Raw genomic sequence first — 25,607 nt, 5'->3', positions numbered from 1 at the left:
TCTGTAGATGTCGTGTTTTGTTTACAATTTGTCTCCATTATTTTAGGGGTTGTTTCTCATTATTTGTGTCTCACTGTTTGGTTATAGCGCATACTTCAGTAACTCTAGAACGGTAAAAAGTGTATTATATACATTTAGACTATATCACTATTCTTATTGTGGCCAACTCAACTTAGTTTAAAATCTAGAGTCGACTCAATCCGATTGGATTGTATTATGTCATTATGCATTATGGCAAAACTAATACTGAAATAAAAATTATGCATTTTGCACATGTGGTTAAAAGTCACATGTTTCTGATTAAAGTATCAACAATAGAATTTTGTTTGTAAACATCTTGCCTCAAGAAATTCGTTACTAGATGGAAATGTACTCAACAAAAAATCTGAAATCATGAAAAGAGGACGACCACCAAATAAAAGTTTGAAAAGGTTGGGGAATTTCTGTAAAAGTCACAAAAAAGCTGATGAAGACCAGGTAAGTTAAAAAATATACCTTTATTAATTTAATTACATACATTAAATGTGTGTGGTATGTCATTACTAGCTTACACCACGAATACAGAAATTGGAAGTTACTTATTTTATATTTCTCTATAGCTCATTGTGTGAGGTACGTTAAAAAGTTAGATGACAATTTTCATGATAACATTCTTATTTATTTAATTACAAAGCTAATGGACACCCGTTTTGCCTATACGTTATAGAGTCCCAACTAGAAGAAGATGTGAGTTTTTTACACTTTTGTAAACATCACTAACATTGAAATAGTTACAATGCAGAAATGGGTCTCTCACAAGACAAAGAAAACGTCTTGTGTGCGTGTGGTGTTGTTCAGGATCCCAGCCATCTACTGATGTCCACGACTAGACCAGTCTTGCACATTAGATGATCTTTTACAAGCGAATGACAAAGCCATATTGGTATAGCTAATTTCTGGAAAATCAAAGTCTGATTTCCGGACACGGAATGTAAGTAAGTAGCATGTGGAGGTAGAGGTAGGCTATGTGGTTAGTTACCATTTTTTACGACCTTTTGAAAGGAGCTTAAATTTACTTTCTTTGATAAAACTTTTTTTTAATTTCAGGCTGCAAAAGAACCTGAACCTGTTCCTGAAACTGAAGGACCTGAGGGGTCTGTTGAAGTTCAATCTGAACAAAATGTGAGTTTTTATTATCATCTGAACCGTATTATTAATGTAAAATTATTCAAAACAATTAATTTATTTTGTTTATAAATATTATTTTGTGATAAATTAATAATACTTAGGTACAAAGAAAATTACCTTTTCAACAAGCATAAAAGTCAAATAAGTATTTAAATTTCAGGTCACAAACGGAGTGCGCGTGTTAAATGATCAATCAGATGAAAATGTGAGTATGAGTAACTATACCTGAACCGCATTGCTAACGGTACTAGTAAATAATTTTAAAAAGTTGATTCGTTCTTTTTGTGGTTAATTCAAACAAAAAAAGACCGCAATAGAAAAGATAACGTTTGCCCAAAGTAACCATTAATGGTGGTGAATAGGAGAAGAGGATACTTATATAGTTTCATGAATCTATACTGTTGCTAGTAAACAAATAGACCTACTGTTATTGTTTGTTGAAATTGTTATACATTTATTATTATTTTCCATAACGATAAGTTATTCTGATTCTGGTATTGGAGTATGCCGAGTAAGATATAACGCACCAAGTGTAGATAGGAATATATTCTAAAATTGGCCAGGTGATACTTAAATTTTTACTCTCAGTAGACTAGGATTACAAATGTTGCAGTATTACAAATTAACACAACCTTAATACAGATTTTTTATTTGTACAGCTGGTGACTTTCAATAAACCCATTAGATGTGCGAAGATAAGGGCTCTGGAGATAATTTCAGATGTAAGTGCTCAAATATGTCAGTCTATGGTGGAAGAAAGGGTAAATTATTTTGAGCAAATAAGAATATCAGAAGACAGCCAGGTTCGTGCCATTCGCCTTGAGGAACAGCGACAAAGAGACGCCAACCGCAGGGCTGCCGAGGAGGAGGACAAACGAGCACGACGCCTCGAAGAACAGCGGCAAAGAGATGTCAACCGCAGGGCTGCCGAGGAGGAGGACAAGCAAGCACGACGCCTGAAAGAACTGCGGCAAGCAGCCGCTATCCGCAGAGCCGCCGAAGACGAAGACGAGCGTGTTCGACGTCTGAAAGAACTGCGGCAAGCAGCCGCTATCCGCAGAGCCGCCGAGGACGAAGACGAGCGTGTTCGACGTCTGGAAGAACTGCGGCAAGCAGCCGCTATACGCAGAGCCTCCGAGAACGAAGACGAGCGTGTTCGACGTCTTGAAGAACAGAGGCAAATAGATGCCAACCGCAGGGATGCTGAAGTGGCTGACGAGCGTGCTCAACGCCTTCTAGAACAGCGTCGTCGTACAGCTGAAATTCGACAGAATTCTCAGCGTAGTCGACTTCCAACCTATAAAGCCGCTGCCTCAAGTCTCGTAGAGTACAGCAATTTGGGAATGTATGACATTGCATGTGTTCATTGTGGTGCTGTTCATTTTTTGAAAGAGAGAGTGCAGAACAGAATTCACCCTAATTCGTTTGGTGACTGTTGCCTTCATGGTCGCATTGAGCAAGCTGCGCCAGAGTTTCCCAATGAATTGGCATTGCTGTACACAAAACAACACAGACTAGCCAAACAGTTCCACGATAAAATTCGAAATATTTCTGCCTGTTTTGCTTTTTCTTCATTCAATGTTGCTGATGACAGGACTTTCAATAGTAAAGGTATTTATACATTTACTGCTGGTGGACAAGTGTATCACAAGTTAAATTTGGCGGCTCAGCCAGTCAGCAACAGTGAGGGTGATTTGGAAAGACCTAGATATGGCCAAATGTACTTCATTGACCCGGAAACAGCCGTTGCAGAACGTATGAATGAACCAATGAATCAAGGCATCAATCAAGAACTAATACAGATTTTAGAGGAGGTCATGAGAAGTCAAAACCCATTTTCACAGGCTTTTATGATGATGAGAGAGATAGTTGAGGAAAACAATCAACGTGCTGCAGCTCTTGGTGTCCAACCACCCCATGTCCACCTCCTGTTTGCTGAACGTGCAGGTAAAATAATACTGTTTTCTCTAATCACAATTATTTTGTATGTTATTTGTAGTTGCTAAAAAAATATAAAATCAGAAATACAAAATAAACAGTAACTAAACATAAAAACTTATGCAAACTTATCAAGTAAGATGTCTCGTGTTACTCCTCCATAAATGTGATGACTCTGAAGGGAAATTTAATTAAAGGGCGCCACAACTAAACGTTTTGTTGCAATCTCAGTACTAAACTCTGAAAAATTCCACATAAGCATAAGCAAACAAGCCGTAGCCATTTTTATTTCCTTTCTCTTCTCTTCTCCGTAGCTATTCTATATTACATGTAAGAATGACTACAACAGACTGTTAAAATAATAAAAACAAAACTTGGTAATCTCTGCTCTTTCAGATGGCACCAGTTTAATTTGTCTACGATCATTAATAAAGTAGCTTTGAACAATTAAGAGTGCGGCATTAATTTTGGGACATACCAAACTTTGTTATTAAGCGTAACGCAATTTATAAACTTGACATTTTTCTGAATGAGGTTTTTATAATTAATAATTTCATCAAAACAACTTTATTGAAAAGAGGATTTTAGTACATTTGTATTTTTGAAGAGTCGTCAAATACTATTATTCATTTACTGGATTAAATGAACACTCTACAATTAATTCAGTCTTTTTTTATTTTTATAAATGAATAATCTTTAAACTTTAGCAAGACTATACGGGTATGTTTCAAAAGTAAAGTTATGTATGAGAAAAATATGGAATGTACCTACATTTTGTGTCATTTTTCTCTTAGAACTAAATAATGATTAAAGTTAAGATTTTTTGTTTTTCATATCATTAATTTATGATGTTTACTTTTAGGTGATGATCCCAGGCGATTCAACTCACCAACTTATAATGAAGTTGCTGCTGTAATTACATTAAATGCAGACCAAAGCATCCCGGAAAATGAGATGGTTATTAAGGAGCGAGGAAAACAGTTAATAACGCTCAAGAACATTGACAGCCGAGTAGAACCATTCACCTACCCTCTCCTCTACCCAAAAGGAACTTTTGGGTTTACTGTAGGGCTTCCTCTTAAAACGCCTTATGCAAGCCGTGCACACATGACGAGGATGGAGTTGGCTCAATACAGGTTAGCCTTTCGTCCAGAACAAGCCAAGGCTCTTCCTCCTGAACCATTGCTAGAGGGATTAGATCTAAGGTCGATTGGATTTAATGCTCTCCACTTTGGTGGTAGACTGTTTCAACAGTACGTCGTGGACACATACATCCGTGTTGAACGTGATCGTATTCAGTGGATCAAATATAACCAAAAGAAACTTCAAGCTGATCGGTATGCAGGAGTAACACATTTTCTAAATGAATTGGCTGAAAAGAAAAATGCTACAGTTGCTGAAAAACTGATTTTACCATCATCTTTTCCCGGATCAACGAGATATTTCACTGAACACTTTGAAGACGCTATGGCAATTGTCCGAAGGTTTGGCTCTCCAGACTTTTTTATCACAATAACGTGCAGTCCAACATGGCCAGAACTAAAAGAAGCTGCATGTATTGAGCTCTCTGATGGTTCTAAACTACAACAGTTCGCCCAAGAAAGACCTGACATTGTGGCTAGGGTAGCCAAATTGAAATTTGACAGCATAGTTGAAGATATCAGTAAGAAACAGATTTTTGGGAAGTCTTCTGCTTTTGTTTACACTATAGAATTTCAAAAACGAGGATTACCCCACCTACATCTTCTTGTCATCATGGCAAATGAAGACAAACTCCGGTCTCCAGAGGAAGTAGACACTTTCATTTCGGCAGAAATTCCTAATGATGACCCAGTTCTAAGGGAGTTGGTCCTCAAATGGATGATTCACAATCCATGTGGCGAACTTAATCAGTCTGCATCATGTATGGAGAATAAGGGTGGATCAGCTAAATGCCGCTTTGGATTCCCCAAAGCTCATCAAGAGTTTACGTCAATTGTTGACAACAAAAAACCGAATTATAAGAGACGGTATGACCCACAACTGGATCCAAATAACCCAGAATTTTCTCACGTCCATGCGGTGTACCGCAAAAACAGTGATGGACAAAAAGTTACACGGGACAATAGACATGTTGCTCCATACAATGGCTATTTACTGAAGAAATACATGTGTCACATAAATATCGAGTATGTTGGTAGTGTTAGAGCCGTTAAGTACCTCTATAAATACATTTATAAAGGGCATGACTGCACAAATGTAAAAATTGTTGAAAATGTGGCCCGAATAATGTATAATGAAGCAGAAACATTTGTTGAGGCACGTTATATTTCGCCCCCTGAAGCATGTTGGAGGCTGGCTGGAAATGAAATCCAAAGGAAAAGCCATTCGGTGCAACGTTTGGACATCCATCTAGAAGGTCAGTACCGTGTGGGAAACATGGAACAGACACAAGAAGATGTAGCGGACACTGGCCTGAAAGGGTCCACCTTAGAGGCGTACTTTAAACACAACTCTAAACTTCACATAGAAGAAGAGAATGGGAATGAAGTAACCTACTACTTCTACTGGCAGATGCCAGAAAAGTACAAATGGTTAGGCAAAACAAGTGAATGGGTGGTACGACAGCGAAGCTCAAAAACTATTGGAAGGATCCACACCGTGAACTTGGTGGCCCAACCTGAACTTTATCACTTGAGAATGCTCCTCTTTCATACCAAAGATGCCAAAAGTTTTGAAGACCTTAAATTTGTAAATGGGACTGCCTATTCCACTTATAAACAAGCATGCCTGGCAAAAGGCCTTACATATGATGACCAGCAATGGATTGATGGGCTGCGGGAATCCGCTTTGTCAAAGATGCCGAGTGTCATGAGGACACTCTTTTGTCAAATCTTGATTCTCGGATCACCAGAAAACCCTAAACGTCTCTGGGATATGTTTAAGGACGAGTTGGCAGAAGATTTTCTTAGAGAAGCAGAGATTTCTGGAACCCCTCTAGAAGATGCTTACAACAGAGCATATAGAATCATAGCTTACAAGCTAAATACTGAAGCTACAGAAGGTAATAATCAACTTATAAATATTACTTATTACAAAACTTAAATTAAGTTTATTTTGGGTGTATACCCCTTCAAAATTTGTAATATATTTATTTATATTTTATTTTAAATGATAATATCTTTCTCTTAAACTGACAGCGAGTAGGTTAGCCATGCCAATGGTCGATGAATGTTGTCTATTGGTCTACCAAAGTTAAATATCAATCTTTAGTGAATTCCTTCAACATATCATACATAATACCATATCAATATTCAATTATTTTAATGTCTTTAAAAGTCATTTCAAAATAATTAACAAAGATGGTCTAATACAGTCCTTACTATTATTTATTAATCACAAATTTATAAAAAACAGATGATTTCAGAATCAAACCTTTGCAGATATTTTTATAACAGTCTTTAAAAACTAACCTAAAATATGTTAATTTAATATAAAAAAAAAGGGTTGGAAATTAGTGTGTGTTTTAAATAAGAGAGCATAAACCCCATTTAATCATATTATTCACTCATGAATAATACATTCATGACACACATTATTCTAACCATTGTTGTAAACAGTACTTTAATTTGGGAGATATCGACCTTGAAACATACATAATTGCGGATCTTCCAGCAAAATAAATTGTCTTAATAACAAACATTTTGAGCCTTTGGGTGGTGATTGATCACCTATAATTACTCCCAATTATTTACCCAAATTCTTTCAGCTTTATTAACTTATCGTTATTTGTGATGTGTTCCAAAAACTTTAATGACACTTTTTAGAAATTTTTAACACTTAAACGTGCTTATTTTAGGACGCAACTTCCGTTTTTGGGTAGAGAACTATGGAATGGATGATATTAACGACTTCGAGATGAATGAGGAGGTTTTTAACGTAGGGCAATCTCATGAAATTGGCCATCGCTAGTGATGTAAAATACCCAGGTATTTAAAACTCGGGGTAAATACCCTGGGTATTTACCCGGGTAAATACCCAAAATCCATAAATACCCGGGTATTTTGGGTATTTATAAAATCAATTGAAATTCATTTATATTTACCCCTAAATATGTTATTGTTACATGATAAATTAGGATAGTCAATAACACCTTTTACAGTAACTTGAAGCTTTGCTCGCTTAATGATTTAGCACTTTTTTTTTAATAATACATAAAGTTTCTAAATAAGCATGGGGTTTTGTGTCTTAAATCGAGTAACATCAGTTAAATTTAACTCACTAAAAAATAGTATGTATTAAAAAAGGCTGTGGCTATTTCAATTTTTATAATTTCATAAATTTATAACCAATTAAATAACATAAACAAAATTATTTTAATTTATAAATATCCAGGAATTGTTGGGTACTTATGATGCAACATTTTTATTGTATAAATGGTTTGGAAGGCTAGACAGACCTAAGGCCTATTTGACATCCAGGCAGAATGATAGAATACTTTTAAGTAGGCTTAATTAAACTTTTCTGTGTTACCGCTTGGTTGGAAACAATAATATATTTGGATAAACCTACTAAAAAACGTAGGTCGAACCTAATATAATTTTGAAAGATTTATTGTGCTATAGATTCCAATGTTTTTTATCACAAGTTTATGAAATTAGTTTTTTTTTAATTTTGACACCATTGATACCAACAAAAGATTTAGAACAAAAATATTAAATCCTGCCATCTTACAGATTGAATTTTAAAATTATTTTTCTTAAGTTGTTTACACATAGGCTAGGTTAAGTTGTTTGACTAGGTTAAATTTTCCTGTCTTTCTAAATAATAATTATTAGGTACTTTGCAAATTATTTTTTTTCACTTTCAATCAAATAAATTCATTTATCCATCATAGAAATTAAAAAATCATAAGTAGTCAGGACCAGTGCAGCAACCATGCGACCAGGGTATTTATGCCGATTATAACCAGAAGTAAAATGCCAGTAGTGACCATATGAAATTTTGTTTAACACATTTTATCATCATTTTACTATCCTTGCAAGGTAATAATTGAAAAAAAACATCTAAATCTTCTCTAACTTTAATAAAAATTATAAATACCCAGTTTTTGGGTATTTACCCGGGCCTGGGGTAAATACCCGGGTAAAAACCCAATTTATATTTACCTACCCACTGGGTATTTACCCGGCCCACATCACTAGCCATCGCCTCTACAACAACCTCAATGATAAACAGAAGGAATTTGTTGATGCTGTCATCCAAACACTTGATGATGAGAGTTCAGGTACAGTACACTGTTAATAAACTGAGAAATTCAGGTGCGAGAATACCTAGGATACCACTAATAGCATTGAACATATGTTTTAGCAATTCCATTTAACCAATGTTAAATAATGTTTATTTTCGGGCCAAAAACGTCATTTGTTGATGTTTATGATCCATACCGGGTATTTTTCTAGTAATCGTGTAGGTTACTAATAACCTTGAATAATAGGGAGGTTACTTCAATATTTAGAACAGTATGTTTTGAAACTATTTAAATAATGGTCAAGCCTTTTTTTATTTACAAGTAAATGACATAGTTAGTTATCAAAATACAGTTTCAGTTTTGAAATAAAACATATGGTTTACACATATTATTTGTTGCAAAAAAAGAACAAAAAAAAACAGAATCCTACTGCATCAGCTTTTAGAAACCCGCAGACTTGGATAATATAAGCTAGGATAATAATGAAGTTAACTGTAAATTGTACATTTTTGTTTTTAATCAATGTCATCTGATTTAATTCATTTTTTAGCTTCAATTTTGTATACTATCTTTCTTTATACTATTCAAACAATGTCACCAGTTTTAAAATACTGACTGTAACAAAACATAATGTTGTGATAGTACACATGAATTGATTTGTTTTCAGGACCAAAATGTTTCTTCCTTGATGGACCTGGAGGTACAGGGAAAACATTTGTCTACAATACCTTGTACCACCTCTGCCGAAGTCGAAACATCATTGTTAAATGCATGGCATTTACAGGCATTGCATCCATACTTCTGCCAGAAGGACGCACAACCCACAAGACATTTGGTCTTAAAGTTCCTTTGACTAATGATTCAAAATCATCAATCAAACGTGGATCTTCAAAATTCAAGGAATTGGAAGCAGTCAACATGTTCATGATGGATGAAGCACCAATGCTTCCTAAATACGGTCTTGACTGCATGGACGAGCTCCTTCGTGATCTAGGTGACAGGAACTCCCCATTTGGCGGGAAAATAATGATTTTAGGAGGAGATTTTCGACAGTGTCTACCGGTCCAGCCAAGGGCAAATCGTACCGAACTTCTAGACCTTTCCATCAAGAAAAGTGTTCTCTGGAGGTACTTCAGGGTTTTCTCTCTGGAACAAAATATGAGAGTTGATGCGGAAGAGGAGTGCTTTGCTAGGTACCTACTGAAACTTGGAAATGGAGAGCTTGATACCAACGCTGATAGTGAAATTGAACTCCCTAATGACATCATCACTAATACTAATGACATTGTTAACGAGATCTATGGAGAATGTCTCTCCGACGGAAACTTTGAGGACATGAAGGATCAAGCAATTCTTGCACCCCTAAACAAGGACGTCGACACAATTAACAACACCGTTATCAATTTAATTCCTGGAACCGAGACCATTTATAAAAGTTACGATTCAATTAAAGATGAACCAGAAGGTGCCTTAAAGTTCCCCCCAGAATTCCTAAACTCTATCGAGATTTCAGACCTACCACCACACCAGCTCAGACTAAAAAGTAATACCATTATCATGCTCCTTCGTAACCTTGACGTCTCAGAGGGTCTGTGCAATGGCACTAGACTGATAGTTACAGCACTCTGTCCTAACATAATAAAAGCCAAGATCATCACTGGTGAACACTCTGGCCGAGACGTGCACATACCGAGAATCACCCTTGATTCATGCAAGTCTCAGCTAGGGTGTTCACTACAAAGACACCAATTCCCTATTCGGCCAGCCTTTGCGATGACAATACATAAATCGCAAGGGCAAACATTTAAATATGTCGGCGTCGTGCTACAAACGCCTGTATTCATGCATGGCATGCTATACGTTGCATTTTCAAGGGTAAAGCGTAGAAGTGCATTGAAAGTGGTGGTACCGCCAGAAACAGGTGGTCGCACACGCAACGTAGTGTGGACCGAAGTTTTTAATTGATGTGGTTCGTGCATTTGAGAAAAGACTTTTGTTATATTATGAAATTCTATTTTTCTTGAACTATTTTTTATTTGTTTTGTTGTAAACATTTTCTTTGATAGTTAGTTTTATTGAAGGTATGCATTGTACTGTATCAGATGCAGGCAAGTTCTTTACTTGCTCTGCTCTTTAGGGATACTTTAAATGTATTGAAATATTTTGGAATATTTCATTTTTATATAATAATCTTATATTCTTATGTGAGCAATGTTTGCTTGCAGATCAAAAACAGCAAGGTCAAAGGTCGGGGTACCGCAGGGTTCGGTTATGGGCCACATTTGTTTTTAATTTTAATTAATGACATTAGTTTCAATTTAAATTGTAAGTCAACAATTTATGCTGATGACACCTCTTTACTTGTTAGCCATAGAGATTTAGATTGTATGGAAAATGTTGCCAATTCTGTTTTTAAAGATGCTGAAGAATGGTTTACAGTAAATGGAATGTTTTTAAATTCTAAAAAACACTTAGAATATTGGTGATCTTGAAAAAGAATCATGAATACCATCAATTTGTTCACTATAATGAAAATTTTGTAACATTACTTGGTATAAAAGTAGACTGTAAGCGGTCATAGTCTGACCATATTAATTTTGTAAATAATAAATTGCCCAGAGTTGTACATTTGTTAATAAATCTAAAAAGACATGTTTCCAGTAAATACTTGAAAATGGCATATTTTGCTTTTTATGAAAGTGTTATCTGGTGGATAATCTGGAGTAACGGAGTTGGAATTAAAAAAAATTTAATCAAACAAAAAAAAGCTGTTAGAGTTTTGCCGGACTCAGAAAGGTTAGCCCGCTCCAGGCCACTTTTTGTCTCATCGGGGACCCTGACTATTGTACACTAACTTGTATATTTTAGAGGTATTGATGTTTGTCAAAATTAATTTAAATATGTTTTCTGTCAGAGAAAAAATACATGATCATGTAATCAGATTTAGGAATAAATTAGATCAACAAAGGTTTAGGTTAAGTAAATCAATGAATTATCATGTTAATTTAGGTGTAACATTTTTCAACAAGTTACCATTGACTTTTCAGAGTTTGCTTAAAAAAGCACTAAATAGATTGTATAATTGGTTACAATTGAACCCATTTTATACATTGGATGAATTTTTAAATATTAAAATAGAGTCTTCAAGCCTAGCCCAATTTTAGATTTTAAACATTACATGGTTTTTTGTGATGTTAGCTCAATTTAATGTTGCTTGTTTATCAATGTGAATCATATACAACTGTTTATTGAAAAATTTTGTAATTTTGTTGAATGTCTAATAAATGTCTTATTATTTGTCTTATTTGCTTGTATGTATAATTTCACAAAGTACTTGAAAACGGCTTTGACAACAGCCTTTAAATGTTGGAAATAATTTATTTCTAGCCTAAAAACGTAATTGACGACCACCAACATCTAAGGCAAATTCGCATTTCACTATACAACTCAATATAACAATATACAAATTTAACATTTGCCACATGGGCTGCTAAGTAGTTATGTTGGTTGAACAAAATAATAAGTAAAAAGAAAAACAAAAGACTTGTAACATATTGTGTTTATAATAAGCCAACCACAATATACTACAATTTACAGTACAAAGGGGGAAACATCATGTCACTATTGAGCAAAGATTACACTAATTTATCTATATAGGGGATATTTTCCCTTATATATTGATTAATTTTCAGTATAATCTTTGCTCAATAGTAATAATTGAAGTTCCTCTATATGAGGTTTTTTCCATTGACTGTAAAATAAAATAATTTGTTGTGGATTGTCAGGTTAAATTTTCCATCATAATAAATGGAAATTCCACTTGAAGTTAAATAATTAAGTCCGAAATTAGTTGTAAATAAGACTTGATATTGTGAAATCCGTGGATAAGTTAAAGTCATATTGTGGTTAACCTGATAATAATAAAACACAGCTGGCCTAAAGATATTGCTTTAGCAACACTTAAGTTGCCTTTATATTGCTTTTACAATCGAAATCAACTATACCGAGCCATGGCTCGGTCCCCCGGTACTATTAATTTATTACCTACGGCCATTTTTTTAAGATACTTTAAAAACGGTTGTTGTAGGTTAATAAAGTTAACGACACTCGTAAAAGTTTTAAAGGCACTCGCCAAGGCTCGTACCTAAAATTTTCTACTCGTGTCGTTAACACTATCTTTACGCAATAGTTGCGTAATTACTATAAACAAACACTAACGCGTAGAGGGGGGCAAATGATAGCTGATGGAGGACAAGGGATGGTATATTTAAAGCAAGAGAAAATCAGCTGATCGTTTTCACTTCCTCTAAATTAAGCTTGGGAAACAATTTGTTATAAGTACTATGTGTACAAACTACTATGTGTCATCTGTACATAAAATCATATGTTTTATTGATTGTTATAATCTGATATATTTCTTTGTTTACATCATAATAGTTCATTCTAAACCACGTTTAAATAAACTATCAATTGACTTTTATCTTTTTATTGAGTAAAGATTAATCAATATTAACAATTAATCGGTTAATCATAATTAACAAAATTACTTTATTTGATTTAAGTTGTTACGTAATCTAAAATAGGCACTTTCTGAACGTAACACATAATAACACATAATAAACATGTTTTTTCCATAAACTTTGGTCATTTCACTTTTGGTTATGTAACTTCTCCTTTCCGAATTAGTGCTTGATTGAGACTTATTGTAACGTTATATCGCGAAGCTTTTTAACAATATCATCCCTTTTAACTAAACGAATTATTTAGCTAGGGAAAAAATATATGAGATCATAGTTAGATTTTAAAATATCCCTTTTTGGAGAAGCGGTACGTGTGAATAGTGCATTTTATTTCGAATCCCATATTAGAGTTACAAGATTAGCTAAAACAAGCTCAGTGGTTTTGAATACAGCATTTTAAATTTTTGAGGAGATTTTAATAAGGCAATGAACTGAATCGTCACCTAAAACAGCAAAGGTAATTTTAAATGAATGGCGATTTCCACCCTATAGCCTATCAAGTTAAGTGATGGAGTTTTCACGATGTAATAAACAACTTGTAGTCGTTTGAAAATTAAAAGCTTTCTGGGAACCAACTGAACGTTAGTGCTTTCAAGTCTTTTAAAATGATTAAACTATTTAAAGGTTCGAACCTTCATACTAGTTACGTACCTATTTTACATCAAGGCCAACACAAGTTTATCATACTGCACCATAGTTTAAGATAATAGCTAACTTGTTCACTATATTAATAGCATAGCAATTTTAAATGTACTTTTTTGGGAGGGTGGTATCCTCCGTAACCTTAAGTCATACAACAACGCTTTGATACACTGCATTATTGTTTTTCAAGATCTACACGATGGTTATTATTCATTTTTATGTTTTATGGATAAACATTTGGGAAAATCTAATTTAGGGCAGTTTCAAAAAATATCTTAGGACCCGATCTTGCTGGTTTGTTAACTCATTTACAAGTATATCCAGCCCTACGCGTTGATGCTAAATTGCATCAAAATCGGATCCAAACTACTTTAGTTATCTTGTTCATGGACATGTAAAACATACGTAACAATTTTAACGAATTGTGTGTTTGGTCTCAGGAGACATCAAAATATAATGCAAATTGGTCCCCTTTCTACATCTTTCTGTGTCACCTACGGTAATGGCTCCCTCTCTTGGGAGGAACTCGCTAAAATGTCAATAATAAAATGTATCAGATATACTAAGTACATATTTCAAAATATCTCTATAGGCTACTAAACAAGTGACAAGTTTTTAATCGTAATCCTGTCAAGCAACACAGAGGAGTATAATTTTACAGCTTTGTGAAGGTCGCTACTAATTAACTTATAATTACAATGATAATGAACTAATTTAATAGCATTGTCATTCCATCATATCACTGTAGTACAGATATAAAACTGAACGCTCGTGTTGGTTTTTACATTACATATTATAACATGAACTTCATGATACGTTAAATTTAGTTTTGTTGGTGGAGTGATTTATTTTATACTGAAGGGGCTTTAGTACAGGTAACTTATATTATGTATCCCACTAAGTCGATTAGAATTTGAAGCTTTTAAAATGTATATTTAAGATTTTTACTTTAATTGTAATTAGAAACTCATAATGCCTTATGACATGTATATGTTCACATTATTTCCTATGCAAAATTGTTAATTTTTGGAAGAAACTATGGTTCTTACACAAATTATCTCAATTAAAACCTTTTTTAATGTTTTATTTATATTTTAAATCTAGTCTCATCTTAACGTTATTGTGTATGTATCAATCAAGCACGTCAACAATACTGTTATACTTATACAGTGTTTATTTTAACTATAGTTTGGACCGGGTTGGGTGCAAAGCTATGTTTCTCTGCTGGGCCTACACCGGCTCCTTTGCCTTAGTATTGGGACTATCTTGTGTTGTGGTGATTGCAGAAGAAACCGCCAACGTCCATCTTGCAAAGTTTGTACATGTTAACCATTTACTCATCATGACCAATACTAACTGTAAAAAATACATTTTAACTATTTGTTTATTGTTTCTACATTTACATCTTTTACGTCCGTAGCCTTATTGCTTTATTCAATGTACGTAAAGGATTAACACAAATGTGAAAAATATATTTTTGCGTATGCTAAAAAATATTGATCTTACAATAACTGTTGTTTTGAAATTGATTCATTTCTCTTTCCTCTAGGATAAAATCTATACCCACGGTCATCAAGGTCCAGCTACAAAAACGCGTTAAATGTTTAAAGGACGTCAAGACGTGCATCGCCGATCGAAGTGCCCTCTCCAGAAGCCTTGGTGTCTACTTAGGAAATGACAAGGATGTACGTACAACGGCCACCTGAAGGATTCAACTGCTATACTCTGAACAGCAAAATACTTTAGAGGACAATCTTTTAGTAATTAGTATCTGTTCAATGTCATATTATATGTATTGGCTGTTAATAATTAATTGGTAATTGCTCCGGTGTTCAAACAAAAAAGGATTACTTTTGTTGCGGAAAAGGTCAAACACAAGGGCATAAAATGGAATATCTTCACGGGATAAGTTTAAATTTAAAAATATTGAACGACCGGTTTTATTGTAAAATAAAGCTAAAATTGTGGAAGATGTCATAAATAAAGCCACCACTGTGTGATTTGCCACTATTTTCTATAATCACCTATTGTAAGTAAACATCCTAATGCCTCAATAATTACTAAATTTTGTTTATAAACTTCTTGTCTTCCACGAAGTAGTTTCTTCAGCCTTCGTTATTTAATATATCATAATTATTGCCACTTATGAAACTCAATTGACAACTAACTTGTAATTTAAAGTAGCCTTATGTTTTACAGCCTCTTATACTAGCTCTGTTGCAGATTTATTACTACGGACCGATCTCGATTGGCACTCCTGGTCAGACTTTCTTAGTCGACTTTGACACAGGATCTGGTGACCTTTGGGTCCCGTCGGTGCAATGCACAGGCAGTGCATCATTTTGTGGTAAGATATACCCATTATAATCTAAGTTTTAAACATCTTTTACACATATCGTCAAATAAACTACAGTATAATGCTACAGCGTATTACAACGTACAAAGTACATATAACAGCTCCTTTCACAAGATTAAGGTCAGAGATCGTGCAGAGGAGTAAACAATTATTATTTTAAATTTACTGACATTTTTGTATCTTATTTCAGATACCCATAATAAATACGACAGTAGCATGAGCCTCACGTACCGCGAAAATGGACAACCTTGGTCAATACGTTATTTAGATGGCACACACACATTGGGCTTTATATCAGAAGATGTTATGGAGGTAATTATTTAAAAAAACTAAATTATCTTAAAAGAATACTAGTGAAATGTGTGATTTATGACCAAATTAAAGCACATTCCACATTAACTATTTACAAAATAAATTTAATCGTTTATTAATCACGAACATATAAAGTACATAGTTTGTTCACTATATAATTGTGGACTTAACACAAAATTGGTGTTGACTTGTAATAGCTGGCCGTAATAGAAGCTCACATTTTAGGGTATATACTCTTACGTTGTGTTGCCTTATCTATGGGTTTCAAAAATTTTTTTAAAATGTTACAGTAATTTTCATTTAGTGAAAATTGTTTGAAATATTTTTTATCATCTTCTAAAAACATTATAACCATTATTTTTCTATTATAAACTATTAGAAATAGTATTCAGTTTTTTATATACTTTTCGTGATATGGTCATCGCCCAGTTTTATAATATGGCTGATCAAAAGCTAATAATTTGCAAATACATACATACATACGTATGACACCCCCTAAATAATTAAATTTAACTCATAATAAGGTTTAAACTCTTGTCGACTAACAAGCTAGTTCGTGCTATTCACTGTAGTAGGCCAACTAGTCTTTAATCCTCGTACTTAGTAAAAATACCGGAAATGCTATTATGACACTAAAGTATTTCCTATTTGTAATCCTAATCATATACAAGTATGATATTTTTCATGAAATACAATGTAAGGTTTCCAAAATAAACTACTTGCAGGTGCAAGGAAAGTCAGTGACTGGACAGCTGTTCGCAGAAGCTACTGAAGTTAAAGGGCTGAAGTTCAATACGAAAAGCGACGGTATATTCGGACTCCGATGCAGTCAGAAGGGTTCTAAAGTGCCAGGGGACCCACCTTTCCTCAACATGGTTAAGCAAGGAGCAGTGAACCAAAGTGTGTTTTCCTTTTATTTAAATAAGTAAGTAATCCCAGCAATTAGAGGGAATAGATGAAAAATTGCCATACTACACATGCACTAAATAACACTAATACCATACTAAATATCACCTCAAATAATTATAAAACATTATTCAAAAATTGAGTTAATTGAAACAATCTATTAATAGGATAGTAATAGACCTGTTGCTGAACAATGCTTTGAAGAAAATAGATTGTTTTTTTTTGCCGCACCCTGTATTTCTTATTTAATAATACATAGCAAGTTTCAATGTTTTATGGCACAATGTTTAGTTATTGTGTTATTTAAATTGCTTACATGTGTTTTGCAACATCAAACTAAAGGAAGGAAACTGAAGGTTGGGATGGACGTTCAGAATTGGTCCTGGGAGGCGTAGACCCGGACCACTTCATTGGAGACTTCACGTTCGCTCCACTAACTCAGCCAGACAAGTGGGCGTTCAACATCGACAGGTACCTCATACTGTATACTTTAACTATGAATGATCCGAAATATTTTACTGGCACATATATACAGGGTTAGTAAAAAGTGTGGAGACCCCCTGTTATTTTTTTAACGGCCCATTCTAGAAAAACTAAACTCGGCACACCTTTATGGCATGTTATGAAGTACTTTTTGGGCATAACCGTCACTTGGTGTACATCCCCAAAATGGGGGATTTTGGGGGAAACTAAAACATTTCAAATACAAAGACCCATCGAGTGACCCCTCATTTTGAAGATCCTGGTAAAAGAAAACCATCAACGCAAACTAGAGGTCTCTATCTCAGTTCAGTAAAAAATTGCAGCCAATTGAAATTCTCAGAATTTGAATTTAACTTGCAGCTTTCCAAGTCTGGAGACCCCCTGTAAATTTTGTAGCGGCTCACACTAGGAAAACTAAACTCTACACACCTTTTCGGCATGTTATGAAGTACTTTAAAGCCTAATAGCCACTTGCTTACCAAACCCAAAATGGGGGATTTTGGGGGAAACTCAAAAGTTTTAAATGATAAGCCCCATCAAGTGACCCCTCATTTTGAAGGTCCTGGTAAAAGAAAACTAACAGCGCAAACTAGAGGTTTCTATCACAATCCAGTAAAAAATGGAAGCTGATTGAAATCGTTAGAAATCGGAAATAACTTGCAATTTTATATTCAATTGGATGCCATATTTTACTGTGTTAAGATAGAGACCGATAGTTTGCGTTGTTGGTTTCCTTTACCAGGACTATTCACTCGATGGGCCTTATCATTCAAAATCTTTGAGTTTCCCCCAAAATCCCCCATTTTGGGTTTGGGAACTTATGAGAATTTCAATTGGCTGCCATTTTGTACTGAACTGAGATAGAGACCTCTAGTTTGCGTTGTTGGTTTCCTTTACCAGGACCTTCAAAATGAGGGGTCACTCGATGGGTCTTTGTATTTGAAATCTTTTAGTTTCCCCCAAAATCCCCCATTTTGGGGATGAACACCAAGTGGCCGTTATGCCCAAAAAGTACTTCATAACATGCCATAATGGTGTGCCGAGTTTAGTTTTTCTAGTATGGGCCGTTAAAAAAATAACAGGGGGTCTCCACACTTTTTACTAACCCTGTATATGTACTGAAAATACACACATTGCTATTGTCATTTTTTTACGTTTTTGTTAATGTTTTGATTTAAAATGTTTTACATGGTAAATTTGTTGTTTTCTTTTCAGTATACTATTTGAAGGAGAAGAAGTACTTTCTCAGCCTTACCCCGCTATTGCTGACTCAGGAACAACATGTGTCCTTTTCCCTGATCATGTTGTCGAGGTAATAAACAAAGCTATCGGTGCTGAGAAAATAATTCCTCATTTTTTCAGGGTAAGTGTTACGTAGAATACCTATGAATATTTAATAATGCCAGTACAATATATTCACTATAACACTCAGATTTTTGCATTTACTTACTTTGCCACACACTTTTTACTTTGTCGGACACTTTTTACTTTGTCGCACACCATTACTTCAACCAAACGACACAAAACAGCGTGCTTTTATTATGCACGTAATCCGTGTACGCTTGGAAATAGGTTGGCAACTGTAAACTTGTGGGGTTTTGTTTTTACTTTAAATATGAAAAAATAGAAAATGACAACTCAACGTGAATTTGCTCAGTATACTCGCTTGGCAATTGTGAGAATACTCAGGAACTGATTGAACTGACACCATTGTATGAGTTACTAAATTTTATATCACTATTTAGTCTAATTTATAATCCTTTAAAACACAGTAAATATATAAATAATCAATGAATCAATCACGTATTTACCAAAGGAATTAATTATTTTTGGGGCCCCAGTATTAAAAGAGAATTGAACACATATATAAGTTTAGAAGTAATAGATATAATACAAATGTAAAACGACTCGTTCTTAATTAATTAAACCCTTTTACAAAAACACAGATATTCATAAAATGTTATTAATCTACATCTTTGCCATTTGGCCAAAGTCCAGCTCACAAAACTTAAAACACAATGCTAATATGAAATTCTGTAAAATTAATACACTTTACAAACAAGGATTATATTCACATTCAGCAAACTACCAAAATTACACGTTTGAAAATAAAATAAAAAATCATAACTTACTTATTTTAAATACATAATCATACACTTATGAGATTATCATAAGTATGAATGAAATTTAAGAATTTAATCAAAATTAAGGAACGTGGCAGCGTTCCGCCCCGCCAAGTCCCCCAGCGGTACACACCCTGCTGCAGTGTACACTACAGTTGTCGCAGCTAGTCTAGGCGCACGGACCCTTGTGTACTACTAACCGTCCCCCACGCCAAAGCCATGAAGACAGCAGTGAGGCGCTCGCTGAACAACCCCAGACAGCCGTGTGGGCCAGATGTTTTTGGAAATGAGCAATAAACACTCCCCTCTACACCCCGCACACTAGCGCGGCCGCGCGCCCAGACTAGCTGCGACAACTGTATATACGACGTGACAAAGCGGCTTTTTTCTTTTCTTTTTTACTCGTCTATAGCTCTGAAGAAACAAAAGCTATTAAAATAATTATTCATCTACTGGATAGGGGCACTCATTCTCAACAAAATAAAAAAAAGGAAATTAAAAAACGGTTGTGTTTGAGCCAAGAAAAACTAGTTTGAAAATTCACAAATTTTCCGTGTTCTCCTTCTCCTCTTCCTTCTCCTTGAATGTTGACGGACCTACAGCCCAAACCACTGGCTCAATTTTAATTTTTTTATGTTGTTTGAAAGCCCTTAACGTGTAGATGTGCCTTTTGAGGGTCTCAAGTCGGTGCGTTGACCCATAAACCCTTGGCAAGCCCTCAAAGAACGATTTTTGCCCATTTAAATAACATGGGATTAAAATCAAAACAATAGAAGGACCAGCTGCGATTAAATCTCAATTAATTGAAACTAGTGTACATTTTGCTCGAATTCGAGCAATTGCAAAGTATTACAGAAGATATTTCAAAACGAATAACAGTCATATTTACAACGAATTTAAAAGAGTCAACTCAAAGATTACCGGTGTGTAACTCAGACTATGTTTATCTTCGTTATCGATAAATTCGGGCCGGTTTTCCCCTTCTCAAAATGCCTCGCTGTACAGGCAACACAGGTCATTTATAGAGGGCCAATTGAGAACGAAAAGTCGTTTTGGGGTAGTGTTAGGGGGCATTTGTAACCTAATAGTTGAGATTGTCCAGGGTCAGGTGCTGACTGTGATGAGTTAAGCCTAATACTCGCCACTGTTCTGTGAGCTGCGGTCGTTATCACGATTACGCCTCCTGTCTATGTTTCGTTGTCGTCACGTCGGAGGCATATAAAAGAAAAAAAAACAAATAAACAAACGATAGGTACACAAAACAACGATAAATAAATACACAAACTTAAGATACTGTACAACCATACTAACAAAATCCGTCTTGGATGTTATGTTTACACAAACTCAAATCCTACTAATATTATAAATGAGAAAGTTTGGATGTATGGATGTATGTTTGTGACAAGTGAACGCGAAAAATACTGGTCGGATTGGGCTGAAATTTGGCATGATGATAGCTCACATTCACGATTAACATATAGGCATATTCTTATTTCAAAAATCCTTTCGGGCTCCGCCCCAGTGGCTCTGGGGTTTCCCATGTTAACCTTATGAGAAATGGAATTATTGAATCTTAACAGCTGTTTCAATTAAACAAGTTGGTTCTGTTCTATGATGTTCAATAGCATTAAAGTTACAAGGATTACCAACAGGGTGCAGCACTATTATTTCTTTTACATTTATGACAACAGCTAATTTGCAACCAAAAGGTGAGTGAGCGTAGCGAACGAACTTCAACCTGGAGGCGAGTTAGCGTAGCGAACGAGCTAACCTGAAGGCAAGTGAGCGCAGCGAACGAGCTTCAACCTAAAGGTGAGTGAGCGTAGCGAACGAGCTCCAACCTAAAGGTGAGTGAGCGTAGCGAACGAGCTCCAACCTAAAGGGGAGTGAGCGTAGCGAACAAACTTCAACCAGGACGTGATTGAGCCATGCGAACGAGATAATCTTGAAAATTAAGAAGTTAAACGGGGCAAAGCCCGCGGGTTACAGCTAGTAGTAAATAAATTGATGGGTTTCATTGAATTGAAAAATAAATAACAGCAATTCAATTAAACAGCTGATCAAAATGTAAACAATTATGTTCTTCATAAGGATAACATGGGAACTTTCAAAGCCACTGGGGCAGAGCCCAAGGGACTTTTTCAAAAATGTAAGGCCAGTTTGCAAATCTACGCGACACGCTCTTTCCAATGAGACGTCAATGGATAAAATCGGTTAAGAAATGGCGGAGGAGTTCAACCGACAAAGTTTCATATAGCGTATTAATTATATAGATGTTGGAGAAATTCATAGGAACAGCTGAAAAATTATTTTAAAACTTTTAAAGTATTTTTTCAGGTATACCGAATGATTTGAACTACTTACTATATAAAACTACTTAGAGCAGTGATATTCCCGATACTTTCCATTGAAAACTGCAGTGTACCGATGGTACAGCAGCTCGTCATTTTTAACAGTTTAATACTACTTATCAAAACATATGAAACCTAGGAACTTGAAACTTAGTACTATAGTTCGGCCGCTTAGAAAACGACCTGCGCGCTAATGCTAAACCAATGCTGGAGGAGGTCGTTTTCTAAGCGGCCGACCTATAGTACTAAGGTTTGTTTTATGTTTTGATACACTAAAACAAATAGAACAATCGGGAAAATCACTCTACGTATGTTAAACAAGCAATTAAAAAGTGATACCATGTAAATTTAGGATAAATGAGTTTTTCGATATTTGTTTTGCCTTATGCTATTTCTAACAAGCCTAATCTGTTTGGTTACATTTTTACTTCTCTAATAAGGGCTCAATTTACACTAGTCTTTAGATATACAGGTTTAATTATCAGAACACTTATGTAACATCGACACATTTTATGTTTTTCAAGATGACCATTGATGAAATTTGAAACTGAGTTTAAGCCCAGGGGGTTTGTTAAATAGTAATTTTGGTACGTGTGTCAAAAAGTTTTTACCATAAAACTAGTTTCATTGAGCATGTATCTCTCCCATTAGTACATTGCTAGGTGAGAGCTTATTTTACAAAATTTGACCTTATTTGTGCCACATTTCATAAAATCATAATAGTGATGGTTTTATATTTACTGATTACCTCGAAATTATTATAGTTGGACTAATTAATTATGGAAGTTGATTTGTGAAATCATCCACGAACGTAACTTTAATGAAAAAAAACAATCAAAAGTCTGCCGCCAAGTTGCCAAACTTACATACATTACATTGTTTTTCTTTGGCGGAAAAAGTAATGATTTATTATCTTTTTTGGATTGCTTACTTGGCGGGGAAAGTGTTACCACTTAGTGGTTTTTTGTTCGATATATATATGTTTACACAACACTTAAAGATACTACGCTCACTACGCTACAATCAGCTGGTGCAGCGTTTCCCATTTCGTTCAATGTTTGGATTTAACCATTGACTATATACCACAACTATTTGTTTGGTATATAGTCAATGATTTAACCTAACCTAAAAACGTGTTGAGCAGTGTTTGAAAGACTAATTATTTATATGCTTTATATTAACTGTTGGAAAAATATAACACGAGTGCAAACTGCCTTTGCTGTCACTTTATAACTATTTCTTTTTAGTGCGACAAAGCACGCAAATGTGCTTTTATTGTACTGGAGTGGGCAGCTTTCCTATTATCAACTTTAAACCATAAAATATTGCGTTATTAACTTCGTAAAAGTAAAAATATTGGAACTGTAGCATTTCAAAACAAAGATAAATACAAACGATATTATAATTTCCAAGGTATTTGCCAATCACAGTCAAATATAACAAACTACTACACTGCCAGGATCACGCCACGAATGCTATACGTATATTGTACGTGGTAAAACTAAAGTTATACACTACATATACAACTAACTTCTGAGACTACAGCAGACTACATTTTCTAGCTGTAGTGTCTTATCCAAAGAGATAAAACAAATTAACCACTCGCTACGCTACTTTCGAAATACTGGTTCTTGTTAGTATTGGGTGCGATTTCCAAGTTGATATGTTAAACCAAAACAGTGTAATGCTACAGAAACACTCTTTCGAGTGCTCATAATTCGTTCATATAAACGAATACATCCATTTTTGTACTGATACTGGCTGTGTCTTTTACATGTAACAAAATATAAATTTATAGAAGCTACATTTCAATAATTTTAAATTTTTCATAGCATCAGTATTTGCTCTGAGGTTTTAACAGTCTAAGGGACTTCCAGGTTGATTGCAATACAATTGATTCATTACCTGAAGTCTCACTCATGATTGGAGGAACTCCATTAGTCCTTGGACCAAAAGAATATATACGAAAAGTAAGTACAAGATATCTGTGCTAAAAGTTTATCACTGGTTAAGCGCTATCAAAAATATCTACAGTCAAAGAGTGTCTCTCGCACGTATACTAGAAAAGACCCGGTATGGATCATAAACATAGACAAATGACGTTTTTCGCCCGAAAGTAAACATTGTTTAACATTGTTTATATGGAACTGTCTAAACCAATGCTATTAGTATAGGATTCGGGAAAAAAACGTCATTTGTTTATGTTTATGATCCATGTGGTCTCTCTTATGTATTATGTTGATGCGTATGCAAATATAACGCTATGGAATAAGTGTTGCTAGTTATAAGATGACATACATGTTTATATCTGTTATCATCTTGCTAAGTAAATGGATGGTGGAATGAAAAAACATAGGTGTGCTATTCCCGTCATTAGCTGACGTCACCCAGATTGCAAACATTATTTCACTAGTTAGAAAAGACTAGTTAATGATAATGTGAACTATATTTCAATATCATTAAATAATTTAAATTACCTTTTTAACTTGTCTTTAAGAAAAAAATTAATACTTTTAGGAGCTAAACTTTTAATTGACAATAAATAAAAATATTAAGCTCAATACTGTTTTAATAAAGGTTTTAACAGAGTAGGCTTACAGAATACTGACTGACAGACCAGTTAAAATGTTCATCTTACTTTTAAAAAGTTACATGAGAAACTCTTCCCATAGTATGTTTTTTTTTAAACACTCTAACGTCTTTAGCCAGATGACCTTGACGGGAATAGCACACCAATGTTTTTCCTTCCACCATGAAGTAAAGGACTTAATATTTTCCCCTGCAGATTACCGTGGTGGAAGATGGCATGGTGAAGTCTGAATGTTTCAACGGTATCATGGGCAACTCAGGTTCCGACCTCATCATTCTAGGAGACATTTTCATGCGTAAATACTACACTCAGTTTGACTGGGGAAACCAACGAGTAGGCTTTGCCACTGCAACGTAATATGTCTCTGTGGCAGTAAGTTGCCTATGTTGAAAATTAAATCCAACTTGTTTGTATATAATTATTTGGGAAGTTCTCAAAAACCTAAACTCAATTTAAATATGGTTTGTGGTAAGACCACTGCACCTTTTGATTTTGATCATTATCTTTTTACAACTGTAATTAGATGGTATGAATTCTTTGATCAAGTTCTTTCATGAGAGATTATTACCATAGAGATTGTTTATCATGCAAGATTGTGTTTTCTTTTCATGTTTGACAACTACAGCTTCTGGAGGTCCAAGAGAGTCTATTACACACTCAGTGCATACGTTTGTATCCTAAAGTAGTAACAAAATTCGTACTTCATTCTATGAAGCTTCACTTTACACAAAGGTATATTATGAGCCGAGAAACACATAGGCATATTTATACAATACATACAATCCCCTAAGGCCTGTGGATGTTAAAAGTTTAGAACTGGATCTTTAACGTATAAATACAGTATTACTAATCCATAGCCACAGCGAACAAAATAAAATTCACAATGTTTACAGTAACTCTTGACATACATTTGTTTACATTACGACATTCGTGCAACAGAAAACCAGTTCGAGTTCATTCTATGAATTTGAGTCATATGATCTTTTGTA

General features: G+C 34.7%; 2 protein-coding genes across 2 annotated transcripts; both read left to right on the top strand.

Annotated features, from left to right (window-relative positions):
• The first annotated feature begins 393 nt into the window (after positions 1-393).
• Positions 394-10,300, top strand: LOC128985083 (uncharacterized). Its single transcript, XM_054404493.1, has 7 exons — positions 394-477; positions 1,087-1,161; positions 1,827-3,114; positions 3,968-6,148; positions 6,944-7,055; positions 8,289-8,371; positions 9,003-10,300. Exons 1-7 carry the CDS (start codon positions 394-396, stop codon positions 10,298-10,300), a joined length of 5,121 nt encoding a protein of 1,706 aa, XP_054260468.1.
• Positions 10,301-14,245: 3,945 nt separating this feature from the next.
• Positions 14,246-25,036, top strand: LOC128983023 (uncharacterized). Its single transcript, XM_054402145.1, has 10 exons — positions 14,246-14,372; positions 14,686-14,811; positions 15,047-15,182; positions 15,721-15,844; positions 16,044-16,165; positions 16,891-17,090; positions 17,414-17,542; positions 18,770-18,917; positions 23,906-23,998; positions 24,814-25,036. The coding sequence occupies exons 2-10, from the start codon at positions 14,711-14,713 to the stop codon at positions 24,973-24,975; spliced, it is 1,215 nt and encodes a 404-aa protein (XP_054258120.1). The 5' UTR covers positions 14,246-14,372; positions 14,686-14,710; the 3' UTR covers positions 24,976-25,036.
• Positions 25,037-25,607: the final 571 nt, after the last annotated feature.

The sequence above is a fragment of the Macrosteles quadrilineatus genome, unplaced genomic scaffold (genome assembly GCF_028750875.1).
Source record: "Macrosteles quadrilineatus isolate MER2022 unplaced genomic scaffold, UCM_ALF_1.0 Scaffold_1__1_contigs__length_201487025, whole genome shotgun sequence".
NCBI lineage: Eukaryota > Metazoa > Arthropoda > Insecta > Hemiptera > Cicadellidae > Macrosteles > Macrosteles quadrilineatus.
Note: the sequence above shows the minus strand (reverse complement) of the source record. Positions and strands in the feature narration are given on the sequence as shown.